The sequence below is a fragment of the Empidonax traillii genome, unplaced genomic scaffold (assembly GCF_003031625.1).
Source record: "Empidonax traillii isolate 1590-97213 ecotype Southwest subspecies unplaced genomic scaffold, ASM303162v1 scaffold191:size1449129, whole genome shotgun sequence".
Taxonomy (NCBI): domain Eukaryota; kingdom Metazoa; phylum Chordata; class Aves; order Passeriformes; family Tyrannidae; genus Empidonax; species Empidonax traillii.
Genome location: NW_020955384.1, coordinates 560,000 through 584,675, shown reverse-complemented (window position 1 = coordinate 584,675; position 24,676 = coordinate 560,000). Strand labels below are relative to the sequence as shown.

At 38.9% G+C, this 24,676-nt stretch overlaps 1 protein-coding gene across 1 annotated transcript in view; it reads right to left on the bottom strand.

Annotated features, from left to right (window-relative positions):
- The window catches only part of CRY1 (cryptochrome circadian regulator 1), a 38,372-nt gene that overhangs the window by 931 nt on the left and 12,765 nt on the right, over nt 1-24,676 (bottom strand). The window contains exons 2-13 of the mRNA XM_027886629.1: nt 14,376-14,484; nt 10,479-10,621; nt 9,713-9,897; nt 9,080-9,168; nt 8,394-8,534; nt 7,987-8,298; nt 5,451-5,602; nt 5,149-5,351; nt 4,302-4,403; nt 3,200-3,292; nt 1,976-2,047; nt 1,770-1,877 (exon numbers count right to left, since the gene is read on the bottom strand). Coding sequence (XP_027742430.1) covers nt 1,774-1,877; nt 1,976-2,047; nt 3,200-3,292; nt 4,302-4,403; nt 5,149-5,351; nt 5,451-5,602; nt 7,987-8,298; nt 8,394-8,534; nt 9,080-9,168; nt 9,713-9,897; nt 10,479-10,621; nt 14,376-14,484 — 1,705 coding nt within the window. The 3' untranslated portion in view covers nt 1,770-1,773. The remainder of the gene's footprint in view (nt 1-1,769; nt 1,878-1,975; nt 2,048-3,199; nt 3,293-4,301; nt 4,404-5,148; nt 5,352-5,450; nt 5,603-7,986; nt 8,299-8,393; nt 8,535-9,079; nt 9,169-9,712; nt 9,898-10,478; nt 10,622-14,375; nt 14,485-24,676) is intronic.

Below are 24,676 nucleotides of genomic sequence, written 5' to 3'. Positions count from 1 at the left end.
ATATCCTTTTCCCAGCAGTGTTTTTGAGTATGATCTTGCTGATTTTTGTACTGACTATAATGGTTTTGCAGCATGCTTTGAGCACCCCTAGCAAAATCAGTCTTCTCTGCCAAACTGGAAACCCCTCCAACCTGTCTCTCAATTGAAAAAGAGCTTAAACAGGAACCAGACGTTCGCTCTGCGGGTACTTCTTCTACACAGACACGAGCACCTAAGGAATTCTGCAATACAAAACATGGATGCTGAATGAATCTGCACATACTAAGGATTAGACAGCTACTGAAGCACAGACTCTCTTGGAATTACATTCCATTCAGGCCCATCCAAGAACCAGACATCAGTTTGAGAACATAGAAGCACAGTTTACAGGGCTTCCAGTATGTGAGAAAAGAGCAGATGGATCAATCACTAAGGTCTCACCTCACTTTTTCAATTGACAGCATCATGGAAACAATGCTGTGGTTCTGCACTGACTCGAATCACTTCCAACACAATTGTTCATAATGCACCGCAGTAACTTCGACAAAATGCTGACACCACGTAACAAGCAAAATTAGATCTTGCTGTCAAATCCAAATGAAGGGAGACTGAATTTCCCTTTTTACCTCTAGAGATACTGAATGCATCTCCTATATTTGCTCTATGGAATCCTTATCTTCCAATTCCAACCAAGTTTCTCCATGTGCTATTATCTCACCTGTTGCACTAGTCTTACTTTTATTCAAACTCCATAACGACCAACTGTCCACTTACTTTTTAAAAAAAGGTAAGGATGGAATGACATCTCAATCACCTTTAATCCACGCAGCCACACTCCTAGTTCTAAATCCTGTCTCCTCTTGCTTCAGACAGTCCTCCACTCTTTGGCTTTCCCCCTAGGTAATAATTCTTTAACTTAACTTAGCCTTAATTATTTTCAGGTAATCTTCCTTGTTCCTCTCAAATCAAGCTCACTGGGGAGGGTGTATAACTTCTTTGGCCTTCTCTTTTCTCTATCCTATTCCCAATCAACATTACCCAAAACACAAAATCCAGTTTTCTTCTCTATGCTTATGATTTTACACATAGCCAACTCCTTCTCCAATTTACCGCTTCTCTCTACATATTTTCACACCTGTTTGTGTGTATCTATCTACAATACCTCCTTCTCCAACCTCAAGTCCTTTTCTCCACAGCTTGACAAACTTCAGCAATCTGAGTGTCCTTCTTCAGTTACAGTCTGATGACAAACGCTCACATCTTCAAATCGTATTTGTACATACAGTAACTACACCAGCATTTTGCAGGTTTTTGGCAGTCTCTCTCTAAAACGTGTTCTGCTTAGTCCACTTGTATGTCTAAAACTCTAATTAGGCCATGAGCTTTTCCTTGTGAGTTGCCTCAGTCTTCTGATTCAGGTCACAATACATTCACACAAACAGTGCTACTGGAACAACTCAGGGTGAGACGTGGGAGCAGAGGGTAACTGAAGCTACTTAAGCAGCTCTGCTAACATATTTAAAACCACAGTTTATCCATCTCTCTTTCATTAACACCTGTATCTGTGTCTGATAATCTCTGGTCTGACTCTATTTTTGTAACTTCTTCCTATTTTGTAGTTCACTAATTCCCTTAGAGCCAAGATTTTGTACTGTTTGTTTGTACAGTACCTGGAACAGAAATATTTACAGCAGTAATTTAGGATCCTATGCACTGCAGTGACATGAATGTTATCACAGACACAAAATCTGTACAGGAATTTGATAACTTTAAGGTGTCTCAGATCTTACCAGTTTAATTTGTGCTCTGTCGCTGGACTTTTGGTCCAACGCTCTGAGTCTCTTCTTCTGGATTTGGGCGTTTCCCTGCACTAATGCCAGTACCAAGGGCCGTTCTTCCTGATAATTTAAAATCAGTATTTACCATTAAGACTCCATTGCACCTTTATATATTCAGGAAAAGTGGTTTGGGTTTTTGTTGCTGTTGTTTGAATTACCTGCTTGCAATAAGTGTGATTGCTGATTGTCTCCATGAGCATAGTGTAAGATACTACTTGCTTGACAGTAACCTGTTCAGATACAGTAGATATTATAATAAGTAAAATTTAGATCTGCAAGCAAGTGTACAGTTATGTTCTTTACAACAACAAAAAGGAGCCAATTGATTTATTTTCCATCTTCAAGAAAAATCCTGCCAGAAACCATCCTGAATGCAGAAGAGCTCTTATGCAAAAGAAAAATAAGCCTCACTCACAGCAGCCTACAGCAGTTAAATATGTATGCACTTATTTATGCAGAGTGAAAATTAAGTGTCTACATATTTGTGCATTATATTTGAAACAAGCAGAATGTTTACATATCCAAACACTTTAAGCTGTAATAAATTTTAACATTACTTCTGCCAAGTCTCCTCATCCTCTTTATTATTTTGTTATTGCAATACTAGTGAATCCTCATTGTGGAAAAATAAAAAAAAGCAAGTGTAACGTAGAAGAAAGACGCAAACTTCCTTCTGATTCACGTAAACTATCTACTGGCAACCTTGAAACTCAGTGTTCTGCATAAATAGTGCCATTAGCAGAAGCAGTTGCAAGGTTCCTTGTTCTGAACAGTTGCGCTGTTCCGGTTGCGCTCTGGATGCTTAAACAAAACACAGATTACAGTACTTCATGATCAGTAAACACACCGCCTCTGTTATGACTGCAAGGAAAAACAGTTGTGTTAAATTTGATTGCAACTTTGATCCATCACAAACCACAGCTTAAGTTTCTGTATAGTTAAAGTAACAATTTGCTTGCACAATATGAGACTATCCACACAAAACTGTGGAAATGGACTATATATGGGAAGAGTGGTAGTGAAATCCAAGAAAAGATAACGTACAACTATTGCTACCCAATACACAAGGTGGACTTCTTTTTTTTCAGTATCTTTCATTTACAGTAGCCTAGGATAACGTTTATTAATTTTTGTTTAGTCACACTTGTGATCCCTCCCACTCAAAACATACAAACACTTCTCATTTTAGAGATAAAAGTGACAAGACAGGCATGTTCACTCTAAGAAATAATTTTTATGTTTAAAAAACAGAAACAAGCCCAGTTCATGTAGTAGACAGCAACTGTTACCCAAAATCTATCCATGCTATTTTGTTGTTTTGCCTGGTTTTCCACAGTTGCAAGGATTTGGAGATCCTCTACAGATAGGCACTGCCATAATACCTTGCTGCTGAATTCCACTTGCTCCTGTATGAGAGTCTCCCAGGGCACATGACTGAACAACTGTGTGACCATCACCAGTTCCCAGCTGAGCTCCTGGAGAGGCAGGGAAAAGACTTAAACATAACAGAAGATACAATTCCAGTTTGGGAATTTAAAATGTGCGTTTGTGGGGTGTTTCCCCTCTCTTCCAGAGGCTGACTTCTTGCTGTGGTCTTTTTTTTTTTGTCAAAGCACCCCAAAATGGGTCCAAAGCTCTAATGCTTTTGTCTTTCCAAATTCAGATGAATACACTCTCACCTGCTACAAAAGGAATACATTTTCTGATGTGAAAAGTTTAAGTACATGTTTACATTTCAGTGTATATGAATATATTTTAAGGAGAAAACAGTGCACATAATGTTATTTTTTTTAAAAATAAACCCTTCTTGTCTTCTAAATCTCTTGAATTTATAAAAGTCCAAGCACCCAGCTTTAAGGAGTCTAGACTTTAAATCTTCAAGAGGAACTGTTCTGGCTAAGAACAGTAAGCTCAGTCTTCTTCCACAATGTGCTTCCAACCTTGACCAAAGTCTATGGAAAATGTAAACTCAGTAAATTTTCAGTTCTGCTGCATCGCTGTACAATGAAGAGTCCAAGGTGTATGTGGCACTTAAGATGCAACACAGATTAATACAATCTTAATCCTGTTCTTATGCTTTTTAGTAGCAATAAATTCCAGTAAGCAATTTAATGCCACCATCAGAAAACTTTACAAGGTCACAGTTCTGACTTGAAAGTTCACAAGTCACTCCTTATTATAAGTATCAGGATGCTTATAGACTTCTGGGAGGAAATCAAACTGTTTGATACATGCTAATAAGGAATTTGCAGAGGGGAAGAAAACAGGTTAAAACTTCTTACATATTTGAGATTAAAAAATAATTTAAAGATGTCTCTATACAAATGCTATCAAACAGTGAGTAAATTTGAAAATGTTTGTAACTTGCACTCAAAACTGCCTTGTGGAAACAGTTCTTTCTTATAATACATAATGGCAAGGGCATTATAGAAGTTTGTGTGGTTCCATTCCAATAATTCTATGTATTGAAAGAATTTGACTGACCTCCTGTACTACCACAGCCAGAAATGCTTTCTCCTGGTGAATAGCCCATTAGGCCACCATTTCCATTTCCATTTGGATTAGAAGGCACTGTTGCAAGAAGACCTAGGCAACAAAATAAAATATATAAAGAAATACAGCAAAAACACAGAGTAAGTGCAGCATGCTTTTTTCCTCATGATAGCTATTCTCCCCCCTCACCTATATAAAAGGAGAACACATCTATCTTGCCTCCTTCTGGAATCTTGCCAAGTAATTTCAGTTCACATTTACATAACTTTACTTTTCTACATAATATTCTGCGTAACTTTTCCAATATTTCTTAGTTAAATGTACTCAATATGATCCATTACAGTGCAGTGCATCCTGATTCAATATCTAATACCTGAACATACTGACTGCTCACACCTTGCTCTGAGCAGTACAGTGCACGTGGTTTACCTCTCAGAGCAAAGAGAAAGAATGATACCAGGGATTGTACTGGTGCCTATTCAAGCAACAGCATTTGCAAATGCAAATACAGTATGGTTGAAGTTATGAACCACATTAAATTTCTAATTACTAACATTAAAACCTATCTATACAAGAGTATCAGAATGCACAGAAGGCCCAGTTTAACCAAAATACTTCAAAAAATCAAAAAAAAAAAATCTGGGTGATATTTGGAAAGAGGCACTCCCCTCAAACTTCTTTCCTTTCTTGATTACGTATAACATTTTTATTTATTTGGACACACAACCCTGGTCACCGCTCTGAGCTTACACCTTATTACCACAGTCATGGGACCAAATTATTAATTGCTAGAAGATTGGAGAAATTTCCAAATAAAGCCAATAGTCTACAACCATACCCAGTCCTCTGTATCGTGAAAGCTGCTGGTAGATTTGTTTCATCCTCTCAATATTCAGACGGCTTGCCTCTGCATGGTTTACCATTGGTTTGGGATAATTAACTCCTATAATACATTTTGCAGCCTTCTGGATGCTCTCTGGGGCATTCCAAGGATCATAGATGTATTTTGCAGGGAAACCTCTAAGTACTGGCAAATAACGCCTTAAAAAATAATAAAAAGGTCACGTTAAGTATAAAGCCATTTGATATTATAAGTAACATCCATGAATCAATCACTGTAATTCCTGGATTGTGAGTTACCTGATATAATCCCCATTTGGGTCTGTTCTTCTGCCAAAACCCACTGGACAGTAGCAGTGAAAAAACTGCTGAAAGAAAGAACTGCAGGACAGCCACATCCAGCTTCCAGCATTCACACTCCAATCTGCATCAAGTAACAGCTCTTCGAAGACCTTAAGAAATCAGAGCAACAAGTTAGTCTGAACATGATACACCTTCAAGACACATACTTTTTTGTTATCCTTTCCTGAGTTTCTGATTTCAGCTCTTTCTTACCTGGCAACATAAACAGAATGCTTAGTATGCAATTGCAAATACTTACCTAAATGCTAAACTCAAGAACAAAAGAAAAAAAAAATAATTCAAGAACAGGCTTTTAACCTGTAAGCAAACTTGTAAACATCTCAGAAAGCTACACATTCTTACACAAGCCTCTCACAGCCTTGAAAAGTAAATCCCCTAAGGATGGCTGGAGCCTGACTGCTTGCAAGTGTCATTTGCTATTTTCAGAAGAGTTGCTTCATCACATCGCAATTGAGTAAGCTTTGCAAACTTCCAGAAAACAGGGAACGTACAAAGTATGAATTTAAATTGTTGGTCTGAATACCTCAACTTGCACAGCACCTTTCACTGTGTGAGGAATCCCAAGAGCAGCATTCAGGAGTTTCAGGATAGCACAAACATTCAGAAGTTGTGTTCTCGGAGGCCAATAGTTAATCTAGTAATCACAGTTTTGAGGATACGTTCTTAAATTCCTGGAGGAATTCCTGAAGGAACATGAACTACCCAGAACACCAAAGAATGGTCGGACAGACAATGAACTCTGGTCTGAAGAAAATAAAAAAATCTTCCAAAAACTTTAATTCTGATTTGCTACCCTTATTATGCTAAAAATAATTCATGAGAAAGTTGAAGGCTTATGAAGGTTTTACTTTAAATCTGGGGCTCAGTAGCTGTGAAACATTCAAGTTTCCAGCACTGATTGTTTTTTAATCAGACAATACTAACTTGTACAAGAAGGAGTTTATCTGCTCCATCAGATCACTAGCAATACAGGCTAAAAAGAAATAAAGTGAAGCCTTATTCTTTGAAGGACAACATTCCAGGACCTTTTATAAGAAGAGTGCACCAAGTAGGTTTGAGAACAGATAATTACCTAATACATATTTTTCCAAGTTCTGATTTTCCTTTTTTTTTTCCCAAATGTTCCAAAGAAATCATCCTCTTTCTTCATGCCTCAACATCTTACTACTCCCACTAATATTAATCCTATGTAAAGTCTAAATAAGACAATACCATTAAACAATAATCTCTCTCCATATATTAAATAAGACACTCATTCCACAGTATACACTGAATTAGTGTTACAAAAGTATGTTTCTCTAAATATCTGCAATTATTTGGAAAAAACTCATTTGCTTTGAAAAAATAAGATGTTTAAAAACATTTTCAAAATACATTTTAAATAGAAAGTGACTCATAATGCAACAAGATCTTCAGGCATTAAGTGTTAGCACACAATTGTTCCACTAGATGCTGCCACGTAATAAGACTGGAAATAACATCACGTGGAAGGCCAGATTAACTTTTGCAAGCTATGGACCACTGTACAAGTCGGGGCCCTCCATATATTTTTTCATATCTTATTATTGCAAAAGTAGGAACTAGTTATCATTTATCTGTATTATGCAGCTTTGTTGTTGTCTGAGTTACCTATCTAAAGGCATCTTTGATGTCTCTGTCTTTATCTATGAACTGTAAAAGGAAGATTCCTAAAGCAGCTTATTTTGTTGTGTAACCAACTTATTTTTAAATGAACGATGTTTGCTTACAAGTGATTTAAGGAAAATAAAATTTCCTAAGAATATATACATATATAAATATGAGGTCACAATCCTGATGGCAAGTAAGTTCTTTTTTAGATTAAAAAAAAATTGATTATCAAATTTTCATTGATTACAATCGCTCAGTAAAAGACGTGCTACCTTTCTAAAAATGTAACACTGATTCAAAGGCTGAGATCAGAAGACTGACATTTTAAATTTGAACTTCACCATCTCTTAGATACTTGAATAGAATTAATTGCACTGAACCTCCAGCCAAATCATGTTGCCCTTACTCACACTTCTAACACTGGGCAAAAGCACAGACATTGCTGAAAGGACATTCTCAGCTTTTATTTTTCTCCCTTTAATTCTCATAGAGCTTTCCCTTTGCAGGGAAGCAGATGCAAGATGGGAACAGCAATTGTTGAGACAAAATGATTGGAAAGAAATCTCAATAGTAATCCATGTTTATTTGCCAAGATTTAAGAGGAAATCTCACATTTAAAAGAATTTCAGACCTATTATGACTGCAAGAAACACTTTAATATTCCAATAAAAGGGGGCATTCAAGAGGCAAAATTTCAACATGACTGGTTTATCAGAACTGATTTAGTTTTGCCCACAATTTAAGGTTTAAATTTCATCTTACACGGCACAGTAACAACAACTCTAGAATGACAATCTGAAACTTTACCAGGCACGTTAATAAATTCAAGAATAAGAAACAATACCTTCATTCCTTCTTCCCAGCTAATCCAGAGGTCACCTCGAGTCAAAAAGCATGCTACAGCATGCCGGGCTAAGTGGTGAATCCAACCTTCCTGACGAAGCTGTGTCATAATTGCATCAATCCACGGAAAACCTGTCCTGCCTTCCGCCCACTTGGCCAAAGCCTCAGGATTCTTATCCCATGGAATTTGAACACAGATAGGATTCCCCTCCATTTTATCAAACCGTGGATTGTTAGTCGCCGCTGTGTAGAAAAATTCACGCCATAACAGCTGGCCATAGAGGGAGAGGGGAGGGGAGCTGTTCTTTTTTACCTGAAGATCATCATTAAAGAAAAACATTTTATTAGGAGAAGTAGAGGAAAATCACGGCATCTAAGAATATGTAGATGACTACACAGAAATCCTACCTTTTTGTACAGATCCGTTAACTTGAAATAAAAGAGACGACAGGACAAGCAGCCAAAGCGGAGGTAGGGACTGAGCCCTGTAGGACTTGCCAGAAGGGAATTTGCATTCATTCGTGGTCTTTCAAAGTTTGCTACCCAAGCCTTAGGAAGAAAAAAACCACAAAACAATATCAGACTACCAGCTATGTAGCAACTTATATAGGGAGAAATCATACACTGTCCATAACTGAATCCCAACAGTGGACAGATGATCACATTACCTACAACATCCAGGGGTTCCTTTTGAATCAGTGGAACCTCTAGAAGGTAATTTAATTCATCTCAATGCAGAAGGCATGAACTGTCTTCCAGACCTATCTGTCCCTTTCTTTTAAATACATTGGAAACATAGCCAAACTAGCAATAAACTAGTTCTCAGAGGAATTCCCCTTCAAAATTATAAGAAGTATGTTTCAAGTAAAATTATCTCAAAAAAAAATTTCTTTTCAGTATAAAATAGTAAAACAGGTTTTCTCTAAAATTCAAAGATGACCTGCTATCATATTCTAAAACTAAGAAACAAACTATTGATTTGTATCATTGTATTGAGGCCTGAAGTTAGTGGGTTTGGTTTTTTTTTAACATTTCATATCAAAGAGTAACCATGTTTCCCAGATACATGGAACTTGCAGTGATCCGGAACACACCTTTCGTTCTAGATGCCTTTCCAATCGTGTGAGAGCTTCTGTTTCTCCCCCTGGCCATACTGCAGAAGGCAGACCATCTGTATCAAAACCTGAAAGACAAATTGAAACAAAGAAATTCCTTGTTTGCTTATCCTGTAGGGCAACAAAATTCTACCATATTGATACTTGACTATTTTACTGCATCTTGAGAAAAACCCTAAGTTCGACACACGTTAAAGTACAAGTTTTAAAACAGTATGTAACCAAATCTTCTCAAAGCACATCCAATACCTCTAACTTGCAGCAAAATTAAATTTTTAAATTAAACTTTTGCACTTTCATTAATATACATTACAAATTTTACACGCTGAATGGTCTTACTTCAATCCTACTTCTTCTATTTCTTTTTTTGTAAAAGGTGACATGTCTATCATTTTCCAAATTATTTTCAACTTCTCAGCTCTGCAATATGCAGGGTAACCAAAACTACAACTATTTAATTTATGGAGTTGATTATCCTTTTTTTGTTCTTTTTGTATGTCATAATTGTATCAGTATAACAACTAACCACAAGTAGGATCTCTCTCTTTGTTATTTTAAGTGGTAGATTACATCTTTCTTGTTTCATAATGTCAAAGCAATCCTAGAACATACCCAGCTCTTCAAGCGATGGCACACCGTATTTCTCATCATGGTCTTCAGAAACTGGAGTCGTACATTTTTTCATCACTTCTGGGGTTATGGTCTCCACAGGCATCTCCAGTGGTTCCATTCTACTAATGAGGGTCTGGAACCGCTTGTAAGTAAGAGGAGGCTGCCCCCCATTTAACTCTATTATTCTGGATTGAAGAAAAAGAAAAAAAGCAAAGGGGTATATCAGACAATAGTATTTAAACATTCTTTTTTATAAAAGATACACAGCAATACACGCAGAGAAATATCTCTTTATCTTCCTCTAGCATGCTATATAAAAATCACAGATATACACAGTAATCCAGACATTCTGAACTTTAATTTTACCACCTTTTTTTTCCCCTCTAGGAAGACATAAATTAACTGTTTATAACCAAGTCAATTGTCTTCGTTCTTCATGAACGAGGAAGTAATGAACATGGACAGTTCAAGGCAAAGAAACAAAAGAAAAATAATAAAAGACAATTATCATAAACATTATTTTCAAAAGAACCCCAAATTAAAACTGCATTTCAAATACAGGTACATATAATTCCTTGGAGTTTCAAATTCTACTCAGTATATAATAAAATTTGGATGGATGAAGAGAAACATAAACCAAACTTGTAGTTTCCCTAACTATAAAGTGCTCTGTGTAGAAAGTGGCACACAGTATCTAAACAAATACTACATGAAACTCTAAGTTTTTCTTTTTTTCTTTTTAAAACCAGAGGTAATGGTAACTTACTTGTCTAGGTCATACAATGTGTGGGAAATCCGAACAATGACCTCCACTCCAGCTTCACTAGCCAGCTTCTTAATAGCTGCATCTCTTTCCTTCCCAAATGGTTCAGAATCATATTCAATTGAAAGCTTTGCAATGTTCCACTCCTACAACACAAACAAAAAAATGTGGTCTGTCAGCAACTCAGCTGCATGATGGAGGGGAAGGGGAAGGTGAACTGGAAGGAGAGGGGCAGAATGGAACAAAAGGTATTATTGCGGATAGTAATCAGAGATACAGAAAGGCCCAAATTCAGACACCCAGATTACCAAAACCGAAGTTCAGCTTTTTGGCATCTAAGTAGGAATTGGGCTTAAGAAAAGCCTCTATCTGTTCTGTTACTGTGGGTGCACACAGCAATGGGACAACTTCTGTGCAAATTTTGAAAATTCATCTCTAACTGTAGGATCCATATACCTTAAGAGAGACAACAGAAGGAAAAGATGACACCTTCTGAAGGCTGATCAGCAGTCTTGGTCTGCAGAAAAGCTTTTTACATATGCCTTCAACAGCAGAACTGAAGTTTCAGGGGCAGAAAATAACGCCCTGCCCTCAAGCCAAACATCACACACTTTCCTACCTTTTCCAAATCCCTACTCCTCACTCGGACAGTCTTCAAATTCTCAACTAGAAAAAGAAAAAAAGGGCTGTCTCCTAAAAAGACATTGCCTTATGCCTTGAAGTCTAATATCCCTTATGTCACAGATGCTGTTACTAAGCCCAATAGTCACAGGTGGGTAAATAAGAAGTGAACAAAGGGATCAACTAATGGCTAAAGCTTCTGCAACAGTAGAAAACTGGAAAGCTGAAGCATGCACAGAATGATCCTAGAAAGGCATCATGCCAATCAAACTCAAAGAAATACCCTTCTAATCCCTCAGAATCTTAATCACTTGATTTAAATACACCAGCAAGAGTATTTCAGAGAATTGGATTTACACTAACGAGACAAGGGCACTCAACGCTGTTCTCCTGGGGTGCTATTTCATTTCCAAACTCTAGCTCTCTCCTAGATGAAGCCCAGCCCCGAGGATAGGCAATTCCAAGGAGTGCTTGTTCTTTGAAAGAAGGCTTGCCTCTGTCCATCTTCAAGTCTGCCAAGACTAACCCAGCAGGCCTTGAATCCTCAAGGAAACTCCTACACCATCATACAACATTTATTTCCCATTTCATAATGTAAAACCACTGTTGCAGCAGATAGTTTTCTACATCTTTCTTTCTTCTGGCATATTAAAAAGAAGACCATAAAAAATGTGTCCAAAAGCCAGAGTCACATTCTGAAAGGAGTCAAGGAACTCCAAGACAAGTGCTACATAATGTAAATACACCCAGATCACATCACCACAAGCTAGGCAATTAGAAGTAGTATGGACTTTGCAAAATCCCTTTGCACATACTGCTGGATGCTTCTAGCAACTTTGTATGTTAAAAAAAATAGTGATTATTTCAATTCTTTTCCTTTACTGAACCAGAGAGCAGCCCAGAACAAATTCAAGAGAATGAGGTAAGAATGAAGTGGAGATGGGTGGCTGTCTTGGCCACAGTGACCACGAGGTGATTGAGTTTAAAACCTCTGTTGACAGAAGGATAAGTGCCAGCAAAACCTCAGCTCTGGACATGAGGAAAGCAGACTTCAGGCTGCTCAGGGAATTTAGAAAGACCCCCAGCAAAACATCTTTTAGAGGTTCTGGGGTCCCTCAGTGCTGGTCACCTTTCAAGCCTCAGTGCTGGTCACCTCCTAAGGGCCCAGAAGGAGCAATTCCCAAATGTCAGAAGTCAAGCAGGCGAGGCAGAAGGCTGGCTTGGCTGAGCAGGGACCTTCCCTTGGAAATAAGGCAAGAAAAGGAAGGTGTATGCCCAGTGTAAGCAAAGTCAAGTGGCATGGGAAGAATTCAGAGGTGCTGCTTGTCACTGTAGGGGGAAAATCCATGCAGCCACAGCTCAGCTGGAGTTGAAGTTGGCCAGACATATGGGGGACAATAAAAAGAGTTTTTTCAAATATATGAATGGTAATAGGCAGTATAGAAATATCATTGGCCCCTTACAGGATGAGGATGGTCACCCCATACACAGGGACAGAGACAAGGCAGAGGTGTTTAAGACTTTCTTTGCCTCTGTCTTCAACACGGATGATGCACTAAGGGAGTCTCAGTGGCCTGAGCTGGAAGCCCATGAATGCTCAACTCCCAATTGACCCTGACATTGTGAGGAGTCTGATGTTCCAGCTGGATCCCTACAAATCTATGGAGCCTGATGGGATTCATCCCAGAATCCTCAAAGAGCTGGTTGATGTCATTGCAAAGTCTCTCTTGATTTTTGAGCAGTCTTGGGAATCCAGAGAGGTCCCAGCTGACTGGAAGCTGGCAAACACTGTCCCAATTTTCAGGAAGAGCAAGAAGGAGGACCCCAGAAACTACAGGCCAGTCAATCTCACTTCAGGGCCTGGTAAAGTTATGGAAAAGATTATTCTGGGAGGTATTGAAAAACACACGAAAGACAACACTGACATCGGTCGCAGCCAGCATGGCTTCATGAGAGCAGAGTCCTGCTTATCCAATCTGATTTCCATTTATGACAAGAGAACCCACCTAGTTGATCAAGGGAAGCCAGCTGATGTTATCTTTTTGGATTTTAGTAAAGCTTTCAATACTGTCTTTCACAGGATCCTTCTGGACAAAATATCCAGTGCACAGCTGGATAAACACATCATGTGGTGGGTGAGCAATTGGCTCACAGGTCAAGTACAGAGGGTAACAGTGAATGGGTTGACATCAGATATCAGAAAGATCAGCCTAGTAGCAAGATCTGAAACAGGAGTTGTCAAAGTAGCCATTGAAGTATTTAAGAAAACTTCTCACATGTTGCTCTACCCCAGATGGTGACACAACAGCAAGATCTTTGCCCCTATTTAAATGCAATTAAACTAAGTTCGGCAGAAAAATCTAACAAGCTTGAGTGTCTGAGGGGTTGTAAGAAGCAACTAATGCCACAGTACTAATGGCAGGAAACACTTTACTGAGGGGAAATCAAGGAAAGACCAGTAGGAGTATCATCCAGTTAGCATTTCACAACTAAAGCACAAGAAGGAAATGTGAGTTTCAGTTGAGTTCTCATCTTGGTGTGGAAGACCTGGGAATAAAAATCTTGAACATATGATCTCTTTGGAAAAACAGATATCTAATCTTTCCCCCAGTCTCAGTTGTTTCAGTCATCCCAGTTCAACTCAACCTGCAAAGTGTTCATTTTTACTATCCTATTACAGTATTATTACCTTAAATACACTATTATCCATGGATGACATGAACCCTCACAGATTTAATTTTCTCAATAATAAGACCCTTTCCCACAAAAGCTTTAAACTTCTTGGACTAGAAATTGCTTTTTAGTTGCGCTATGCTTTTAACAAGCCTACTACTAGAAGAAGGCTTATTAAATCACCTTTAATGAAAAAGTAATCACATCAGATATTTGGCCTAAATAAAACATCACTTTTAAAGGTTTTGAACCTGGATTCACGTGCACAGAATTATATTTCACTATTACAAAGGAAACCTGAAAAGGTAAATGTAGTAGTATTCAGTACCCACACTTAGCAAACCATTTAAAATCAATTCAGTTTCTGGAAACAAAGAAAGCAAAACCAGTAAAGTCTAAGAGCAACTCAGTTCGGTTGGTGATATGTACATTAAAGGGGAAAAATTCAAAACAAACACAAACAACCTTAATGAGAAACTGCAAGGACAGTTAACTATTTGCATGGATAACTTGCACTGAAGTAAATAGCGCAAGAAATATTCCTAGTTGAAAATAGTTTGTCAGTCATATTTGTGGACAGAAACAACAACTGTAAGAGGCATTTACCTTAAAAAGTCTGGGGAAAACATCTGCCGGCTGCCCACGAATAACAAACAAACGTGAATTCAGTTTCCGTAGATTAGCGTCAAGATCCTCGAGACACTGAAGCAGGAATCTGCAAGGAATTGCAAGGAAACATTTATTTTCTGAGGCAAACCAGACCATTTTACAATAGAAAAAAGTAACTAAGATGAATACTCCAACAATGATTATCAGACCTTGAGTATTTGGTGATGCCTGCCGTTCACATCTGAATTACACTTGGCTTGCAGTAGCACAAGATCACATAATATGGTAAAAAAATCCATAATTCGTAAAACCAAACCGTGTTGTCATTTCAGTTTTCACCTCAATGCTATTCAACTCTGGAATGGACTAAAAGACACTCTAGTCTTAACTAAAACTACAAGTGTCTTGTCAGTCTAAAGACAAAAAACCCCACACTACAGAAAAAAACCCAACAACAAACAAACAGATAATCAGCTGTTGGCACACTGCTACTAAACTTAATCCAAGTCTCTCTTACAACACAGCAGCCTGTACTGTTACTAAAAACAGCATAGCAGAGGAGTATAGTCAAAACTATCCCCTCAGCCTTCATTTATAGAAACAGCCCTCTATATAACAGTTTCATGCATCTTGGCTGTAACCTCACCCAAATTATTTAATGAGCAAATATGCAAATACAGAAAAAAACCAAACTGGGGGGATGGGATGCTGCAAATCTGCAAGTCTTCAAGAGAAACAGGCAGTTGCACAGAGGATGTTGAGATAGGTTCACATCTGCAACAATTTATTAGTGGATACAGTAACTAAAATCTCCAATGGTGAAAGCTGTTTGGAAAAAGAAATAAAAATTAAAGGAAGGAGAGGAAAAAAGAACTCTACCTTGCAGTCAGCCAGAAAGAGAGATGCTAGGGGTCCCCAGCTGAGTGTCCTTTCCCTGGACTCCTCTGCAGTGTAACAAGTGGCTCACCCACAGTGTTTTTCTCGTGGTGTCAGCAGGTCCAGGGAGGTCATCCTCTCCCTCTACTCTGCCCTGCTGAGCCCACATCTGGACTGTTGAGTCCAGTTCTGGGCTCCCCAGTCCAAGAAAAACAAGGAACTACTGGAAAGGGTCTGGTGGAGGACTATGAAGATTATTAGGAGACTGAAGCATCTAGTATGAGCAAAGTCTGAGAGAGCCAGGCCTCTAGAGAGGCTATAGAGGGTAGATCTCATCCCTCAACTGAGGGTAGATCTCATCAATGCATACAAATATCTTAAGGGCGGTGTCAAGAGGATGGGGCCAGACTCTTTTCAGTGCTCAGCAACAGGAAAAAGGGCAATAGGCACAAACTGAAACACAGGAAGCTCCATCTGCATACAAGATAAAAATTCTTTGAGGGTGACAGAGGATTCAAATAGGCTGCCCAGAGAGGTTGTAGTCTCCTCTGGGGATATTCAAAACCCACTCAGACATGATCCTGTGCAACTGCTCTGAGTGCACCTGCTTTAGTGGTGGGGGTTGGACTAGGTGATCTCCAGAGGACCCTTCCTACCCCAACCATTCTGTGATTCTGTGTAGTAACATTTTTCACCAGGAGCTGCTCAAACCCCTCCCAGCCGTTTCTTCTTACAAAGCTGCTGGCATTCACCAAAGCACATGCTGATCAAGGCAACTGCTGAGTCAGTGCCTGCCAGTCATTGACCTCTGTGCACACACATTAGTGCCATAAACCACAAGCTACACCCAAAGGAGGGGAGAAAATAGGTGATCCCAGCACTGCAGGCCATTATTCCTGAGAAAACCTGCTGTAATGACGCTATCTGCTGGTGCAAGGTCACAGTGGTAACAGCTCAGATACAATCACCAGATGAATGAAAATGTTTCACCTTCTAGAAGGGACATAACATACACAATTGCTGTAGACCTGCTAGCATTCGCTTCCTGAAGATTTAGCAATATGTAAGGGATGCCTACACATTGCTTCCAACTTCATAGGGGAAAAAACATACCAAAAATAATACATAAAAGGCTGGCAGGAACCCCCCCACACCCCTGCTATTAAACTAAAATGTGTGGCTCACTAGACCTGAAAGAGTGAGAGCAGGCCTCTTGGCAGCCAGAATACAAGAATACAGTGGCTCCTTGGTTGGCAAACTATGTTTATACGTTTTATGACTGGAACAAACCACAAATGCCTAATTTTCTCACTTTGCTAATTTTTGTTTTGAGAAAACTCTGAGGTAGTAAGAAGAGAAAAAGAAACTCCTGTATACCCATTTAGTTAGAAACCAAGCAGGAATCATTTTAAGAATCAGATGAGAATTGGATATGCTTCTATCAGAGAGAACTTGGGCCCCATGTTCCCAGGACAAAGTCAATTCCATTTGGACTCTGAAAATGACAGCTTCCCTTTATCATGTTTTTTTGAAACCTGGAATGACAAACATTATTCATTAATCTTATTGATGTGCATCTCGCTTTCAAGGAGCATGTGCATTCACAAATCACTATAAACTGCAATACTGTCCAGAATACCTTTGGGATAGTCCAGAGGAAGATTTTTTTGTTGTTTGGCTTTAGGGAGTTTTGTTGTTGTTGTGGAGGTTTGGGGGATTTTTTGTGTTCTTTTTTTTTTTTTTTTCTTTAACTTCATATCACCAAGCATAGGCAGAGGGTATGAAGAGAAACTGATGACATAAAATATTCCTAACTATTCAAACTAAAAATCTGTATTTCAGGAAACTTTTTGGTTCCCTGTATTTTCTCAATTTCTTTTCTTCCTACCTAACTGAGAAGAACATACAACTTCTAGTCTGGACTTGGTGCAAAATCCTGTTCAAGAAGATTACATGTACTGACCCAGCCTCCAATTCACATCCAAGATTCCTAAACTTGCCCTTAATACTGTTTAATCTCTATTTGTTGGTTCCCCAAATCCACTCTATTATCTTACTTAACTATCTCTTACCACACTCAAGCATTTCAATCTCCATAAAACTCTTTTAGGTATTTAACAAAAATAACATTGTAGACTCAAACTGTTAAATATATGTAGGAAGGGATCAGGAGAGTGGCCATGGACACACACACACACACACACACACACACACACACACACACTCCCCCTCACCTCAACAAACAACAGAACAAATGAAAACCAGCCAAACCACTGCTTGTGTTGCAATACTCATGGAAAGCACACTGTTCAAAAATAATAGGCCAAATCAAACCCTAGTGACCCTACGGTATCTAGAGTAACAGCAATGCAAAGGAATACTGCTTTAGACTTTCAGAACACAGATTCAATTTACAAGTGATTACCCAGAACAAGCATGCAGTTTCTTAAGCATATTTGAATCTTTCAGTTAGACCAAATGTGTTTTAACAAAATGCGCTCCAATTACCTATTTCATTTTCAGCAACTGCATTTACGCTATGCCACATCTAAAGGCATTTTCTCATTAAAGTGTTAATAGAAGTTGTCTAACATAAAAGCCTTTACACAGATTTATAGCATCACTGAATAGTTTGGGTTGGAAGGGACTTTTAAAGGTTATCTAGTCCAACCTCTACTGCAATGAGCCTTGCTCAATTAAAAGTGAACTTTCTGAATAACTGCTTTTAGATACATCCCCTACCAAGAAACTTAATAGGTGAATCAACTACTTGTCATAACTAAAGTCTTTACCTCCTCTTTTTCTCACGAATACCCTTAAAACTTGCAGAAACAGCACCTTTACTGTAGTTGACTGCATGCAAAATTGAGCTTTCTCTCTGAAGAGATACACCAAAGTGCTCACAAATACGTTCCTTTCAAAGTATAACAAAAATGAAAATTAATGGTAAATTAGCTTGTGAACTGAACCCAAATATGAAACCTTCATCTCACAAAAAGTATTTTCTTTTCAGTGTATAAGCTCTTGAGGCAAAGTTTCTTCATAGCAACTATGAAGTAAGAGCTACTGGGCTTGAACTCTGTTATGCTTTACACCGGACTGTGGTAGTTAGAAGCTGTTTAAACCTCGCCCTGCAGTAAGAGGTCACGTTTCTGAGTCTGCAATCTAAACCAATTTTTTTTCCCCTCAATCTAACAGTCAATGGGAAAGCACTTTCTTTTTCACTTTGAATGAGTTGTATGAACTACAGGACTTCATTAAAAAGACACAAAAAGGATGCATGGATATTTTTTATCGGACTGGAACTTCAGCCCAGTTTTCTGTATCTGGTCTAAAACTTCCCCTGGACAAACCAAAAGAAGGAGATGTTCACCATTAATTTCACAGTAGCAAACCATGTGAGGAACATCATGCACAACTGACATGATGGAGGGAGGCAGAAAAGACTGACTTATTTTCACACGGGGAAGACGCTGATGCAAATCATACCTGTCTGCAAGCAGCATTCTTAGAGAGCATCACACACAATATCCAGAGACATCTAATTCTAATATTCAGAATTTTCATGAAAGCTTCTGAAGACCACATTCTTTAAAAGACATAAACATAAAATCTTAGCAGTTTACTCCAAGAAACTCCACAGTCTTCCCTTCATACAAAGTGTGCTTGGGTTCTAAAATATAAACGAATTGTTCTGCCCCTCTACGTCTTAAGAGTGATTGCCAGAAACAGGAAACATAATACAAATCATAATTTTGGCTACCATGCAACTGAAATAAACTGGTGCCATCAAAGCAGCTATTCAAAAACTTAAATAAACAATCGGTAACACAGTTAACCATTAACAAAATGAACTAAAGTAAGGACATAACACAATGCTGCTGGCTCTGCACTATTAACATGATTAAAGACTTTATCCAGGGAAGAAGTCAGAAGAAGTCTGTTGAAAAGGTAACACCTTTATTTGGGAGGATACTTATAGACACATTATTTAAGGCTACCCTTACGTCTTGTTTGGAGTTATTTTTAGAGTAATAAACACCCAGAAACCCTAATCACATAGGACCATCCTTGCCAGAATGAAATGAGGACAGTTGCTGGGAACTGAGGGGACTTAAAATGCCAATGACTTCTCTTTCAGGTGCCATTCACATCTGAAAATGCTAGTGACTAAGCCACTAAGAATCATTTTTCTGAACTTAACCACTAGCAGGAGTGTTAGACTGCACAGACATACGAAATATAGGAATTTAGTCAGGCTTCGCCATTCTGAGAAGAAATTTAAGAATTTGAATGAAAAAGAACAGCACTGAAACTTGTTCCACTCTTAAGTTTGATTAATACTTTTACCCCCAACTGGTCAACTTCCAGCAATCTATCCAAACTTGTGTTTAACCTATCTTTGCAAATACCTTCTATCTACCCATTAGTCGTCACGGCAAGCCAGCGATTTCCATCTCTTCAGCAACAGAAAAGCACTGCCAAGCAAGAGACCTGTCTCATTATGGATATTTGATCACCACACAGACTTTGTCTATCAGAATTATCTTAGCCATCTAACATCAGCTACTTCTATTATTCCATTCAATTGCTTTTTACAACACTCCTATCAGATATCCCTCCTTCATCTTTCAGTGTTTAGTAGAGCTGGATTCAATAAAAAGAAATAATATTACATACTATATAATACTAACCACATTTCACTTGAGTATAGCATTAGACCCCAATTGCATTAATCACACAAATCACGCATTACTTATTTCTCTTCCTGAGAAAAGAGAGAGAGAGCTCGCCTTTCTTTCTCACATGTTTTGCCCTGTGTTTGGTAGGTTACCCTGAAAGTTCAGTATCAGGTAAACACACACCTCATACCAGCTTCTACAGGAATCACAACGCGAATATCAAATCTGATACCAAAACACAGCGTGAGACACTGAGAAGTATCTCAAATTTGATGCACCTGTATACAAGTATTTAATATTTTATCAGTAATTTTCCTGTTTGATTGTCACCCACCACCGTGTCTTAGTCCAAGCAGTATATTCTTACGAAACTGTAAGAAGATTAAGCTCAGACAGGATTTAAGTGTTATGTACACTCCACAGCATCCTTTGGCAGCCAGCCACAGTAGTATTTTCCTGCTACCAAATCAAGGTCACAGAGGCATGCCTTATTGTACTACACTGTTTCAACGAATACCACATACAACTTCCACATCCTAAAAAGGTATACAATAACACATTTCATAAAGGATTATCCTTTAATCATACACACAAGAGCAGGAAAAAGTTCATGTTATTCAACTCCAGATACTTAAGGGAAGTAGCTGTGGGAGCTAACTAATCTCCTGCAGGGTTGCTTGACAGTCAATGGAGAAAAAACCAGCTCCCTGAGAGTGCAATTCAGGACTCCAGCATCTTTCATAACTTATCAAGAGCTGATCCACTTGCAAAAAATAAAACCAAACACTGACCATGATTTAGGCCACTTGGCTTTTTTTTCCTCTAATATTTACTACTGTTATAAACTTCAAGCCAAAAGCAGAGCTGTGACGAAGGAAGAACACAAGATACACCTAAGACCATGTACAGCTGTAAAAACAGTTCTCAGAAAAATAAAAATTCAATTCTTTTAACAGGGATGAAAGAAAGGGCTCCAAGCTGAGTCCTTTTGGGTGAGTCTTCTTTGATGATAAGGAGTAAAGACCATTTCACATATGGATTAGGACAAGAATATCAACTATAACAAGCAATACTGCTCTAATAAAACAACAAAATCATTTGAATCAGACTCAGCTCACGCTAGACACAAAGCCAGCATTTCCTTACCTACCATTCCTCCTAATTTTTTTCCAACTGAACTACCTTTTCCAAGTTAGCATTTCCTGAAGGAAGGAAACGCCAATTTTTTGTCCTATTCAAAAGATGTTCATAATCTTCCAGAGATGAAGGAAGCAGGGCAGTAAATAGGATTACAACCTTGGACTTCTGGAGAGCTATTTTTTGCCTCCTCAAGGACCTACTTGGAGGAAACCCATGGGTTAAAACTCCAAAAGATAGAGAGGTCTAAGGGAGCTGGTTAATATTCAAGCATCACTTCCCCCAAGCCAAGGACCAGTGCATCCCTGTAAGTAAGAAAACAAGCAAAAGGGTCAGGAGACATGTATGGAAGGATGAGCAAGGAGCTTCTGACAAAACTGAAACAGAACGAGTAAGTTTATGGAATGTGGAAAAAGGGACAGTCCACTTGGGAGGAACACAGGCATGCTGTCAGAGTATGTAGGGATGTGATGAGGAATGCTAAAGTCCATTTGGAAGTGAATCTAGTGAGGGATGTCAAGTACAAGAAGAAGGGCTTCTTCTACACCTTCCTACCTTTTGCTAGAAGTAGCAAATGGAAGACCAGATAAACTGTGGGCCCGCTGCTGAATGAAATGGGTGACAAAGGATACAGGGAAGGCAAGTTACTGTATGCTTTCTTTGCTCAGCCTTTACTGCTAAGGCAAACCCTCAGGAATCCCTGATTCTGGAGGCAAGAGCCAAAGTCTGGGGAAAGGAAGGTTTTCCCGTGGCCAAGGAGGATCAGATTAGACAGCATTTAGTAAAACTTTACATCCACAAATCCATGGGCCCCAATGGGATGCACCCATGAGTGCAGAGGGAGCTGACAAATGTTATTGCTAAACCAGTCTCCATCATCTTTGAAAGGTCATGGAGAACAGGAGAGGTGCATGAGGACTGGAGGAAAGCCCATGTCACTCCAATCTTCAAAAAATGTAAGAAGGAGGACTCAGGAAACTACAGGCCAATTGGCCTCATGTCCATCCATGGAAAGGTGACGGATGCCATCTCGAAGCACGTGGAGGAAAAGCTTATTAGGAGTATTCAACGCAGATTCACTATGATGAAATTATGCTTGACCAATCTGACAGCCTTCTATGAGGAAATGAATGGCTGGGTAGATGAGGCAAGAGTAGTGGATGTTGCCTATTTTGGCAAGGCATTTGATACTGTGTCCCATAATGTCCTCATGGGTAAGATCGGGAAATGTGGGCTGGGTTAGTGGACAGGGAAGTGGGTTGAGACCTGGCTGAACATCAGAGGACTGTGACAAGCGGTGCAGTCTGGCCAGAGGCCTGTAGTGAGCAGCGTTCCCCAGGAGTCACTCCACTGGGTCCACTCTTATTTAATGTACTCACCAATGACCTGGAAGAAGGGACAGAATGTACCCTCAGCAAGTTTGTTGACAATACAGAACTCGCAGGAGGAGCTGATACACCTGAAGGCTGTGCCGCCATTCAGCAGGAGTGCTGTGTCCTGTTCTGGGCTCACCAGTTCAAAAAAGACGAGGAACTACTGGAGAGGGTCTGGTGGAGGACTACGAAGGTGATGATGAGATCAGAGCATCTCTCTTATGAGCAAAGGTTGAGAGAGCCAGGTAGCCCAGAGAAGAGACAACTGAGGGTAGATCTTATCAGTGCATACAAGTATCTTAAAGGGGGTGTCAAGAGGATGGGGTCAGACTCTTTGCAGCATTTCCCAGCGACAGGGTATGGGGAAATGGGCACACAATGAAACACAGGAAGCTGCACTCGAATATGAGGAAAAGCTTTTTTACTGTGAAGGTGACAGATCGCTGGAACACGCTGCCCAAAGGGGTTGTGGAGTCTTCTTCTCTGGAGATATTCAAAACCCATCTGGACACATCCTGTACAAGCTGCTCTAGGTGAACCTGCCTTATCAGGGGGTTGGACTTGATGATCCTCAGAGGTCCCTTCAAACCCCAACCATTCTGTGATTCAGTGAAATAGCAATCTGTATTTGGTTCCTATTTTGTGAGCCATTCATCACAGCAAATAGTGTATTCAGCTTCTATAAAGTCTGGATCCTAACTTCACATTCAAAGGGCACCTATTGCTCATCTAAACTATTCCCATATAACTAGAGACGAACATCTCAAATTACTTCATGTTACAAAGGTCAGCCTTCTGGTGATAGGAGACTACCAGACTAACAGCTTTCTAAATCTCTCTCCTCCGGTGTCTTCCATTCTTTAACGTACATATTTTGTGTTTATTTTTTCCTAATCCTCTAATTCCAATCTGATAAATCAAACTCTTTATTGTTTGACTTTAATTCCATATGCTTGCTCTTTCTAGAGCGAAACTGGTTGGATCCACAAAGGAAAAGCCAAGAGTAAACAAACTGTACTGGGGGCAGCTGGGGAAATATTACCTAAGAGCAAATTACAAAACTAAGTTACTTGAGAATACAGACAAGCTCGTATATAAATAAATTGGAAACACTGTATTCTCATGTATCCAAGTTCCCTTATTTAAATGAGCAACTCATAAAGCTTGATGTAATTAAACCAGAGCTGGCCTGCTTTATAAAATAGTTCAGCCACGTTTTTTTTTGCAATCTGAGCTGTTCATGAGAAAGTAACAGCTATGGCTTATTTCAAAAGAGCAAGCATGATATGAGCACCCTAACAAGATAGTCTTGCAATCTGATTTTGAAGGACAAAATTTACTTTAATAAAACCCTTTTATTTTCCCTACATTAAAGTGACCTCTTTAAGGTTACAATTAGTGCTAGTAAAATTTTTCACAGTTTTAAGTTTCCCAGAAATGAAACAGTGTCTAAAATAAATATATTTCTCAACTACACTAGATAAACTGCAAGTCCTTAAGGTACAATTCCATCATCTCTGGCTTCCCATATCTGAAAAACCTATTAAAATAATAGAAGAGAATTAAGGATAGCGACAAAATCCTTTAGCAAGCACAGAAATTGGTAGGAAGCTTAGAAAACATTAAAAAAAATATCCTGAAGCTATTCCTGGAAATCTTAATTAAAATTAACTGGCACTTGCCTTATGGTGATCAGACATTCAGCACTGTCTTAACTTTCCATTATTACTCTTATGAATCAAAAGGCAAAAATATTCTGAACTGGTCTTTCAAAACTGAAATTAGTCATTTATAGCTGAAAACAAGGTAAACACGATCAAAATGTATTCAGGTTTTTGGGTAATCATGTAGAAAAAAAAATTAAAAACCTCAAACAAATAACTGAAACACAGCTTTGTTTATCATGCTGCTTAAAACCCCAAAACTCCACTTTGTCCCGAACTTTCTTGGTGTGTGGGTAGACTAATGGAGACAACTTCCTGCTGCAGGGGCAGCAGGAAAAAAGCCTAGAGCTGACGCAAAAGATGCACAGAGCTCAGCAATGTAAGTGCTGGAAAACAGGACTGAAGAATAGCTCGAGACATAACAGATGAAAAAATCCCAATAACCTCCAGATAAATGCGTTATCTTCATCTGCCAGAACTGCTGCAGTTCTCTGCAATACTGAAGGTCGGGTCCAACTGGAAGTACTTCTCTTGAAGTAACTAGATTGATCTCAAAGTTACATAGT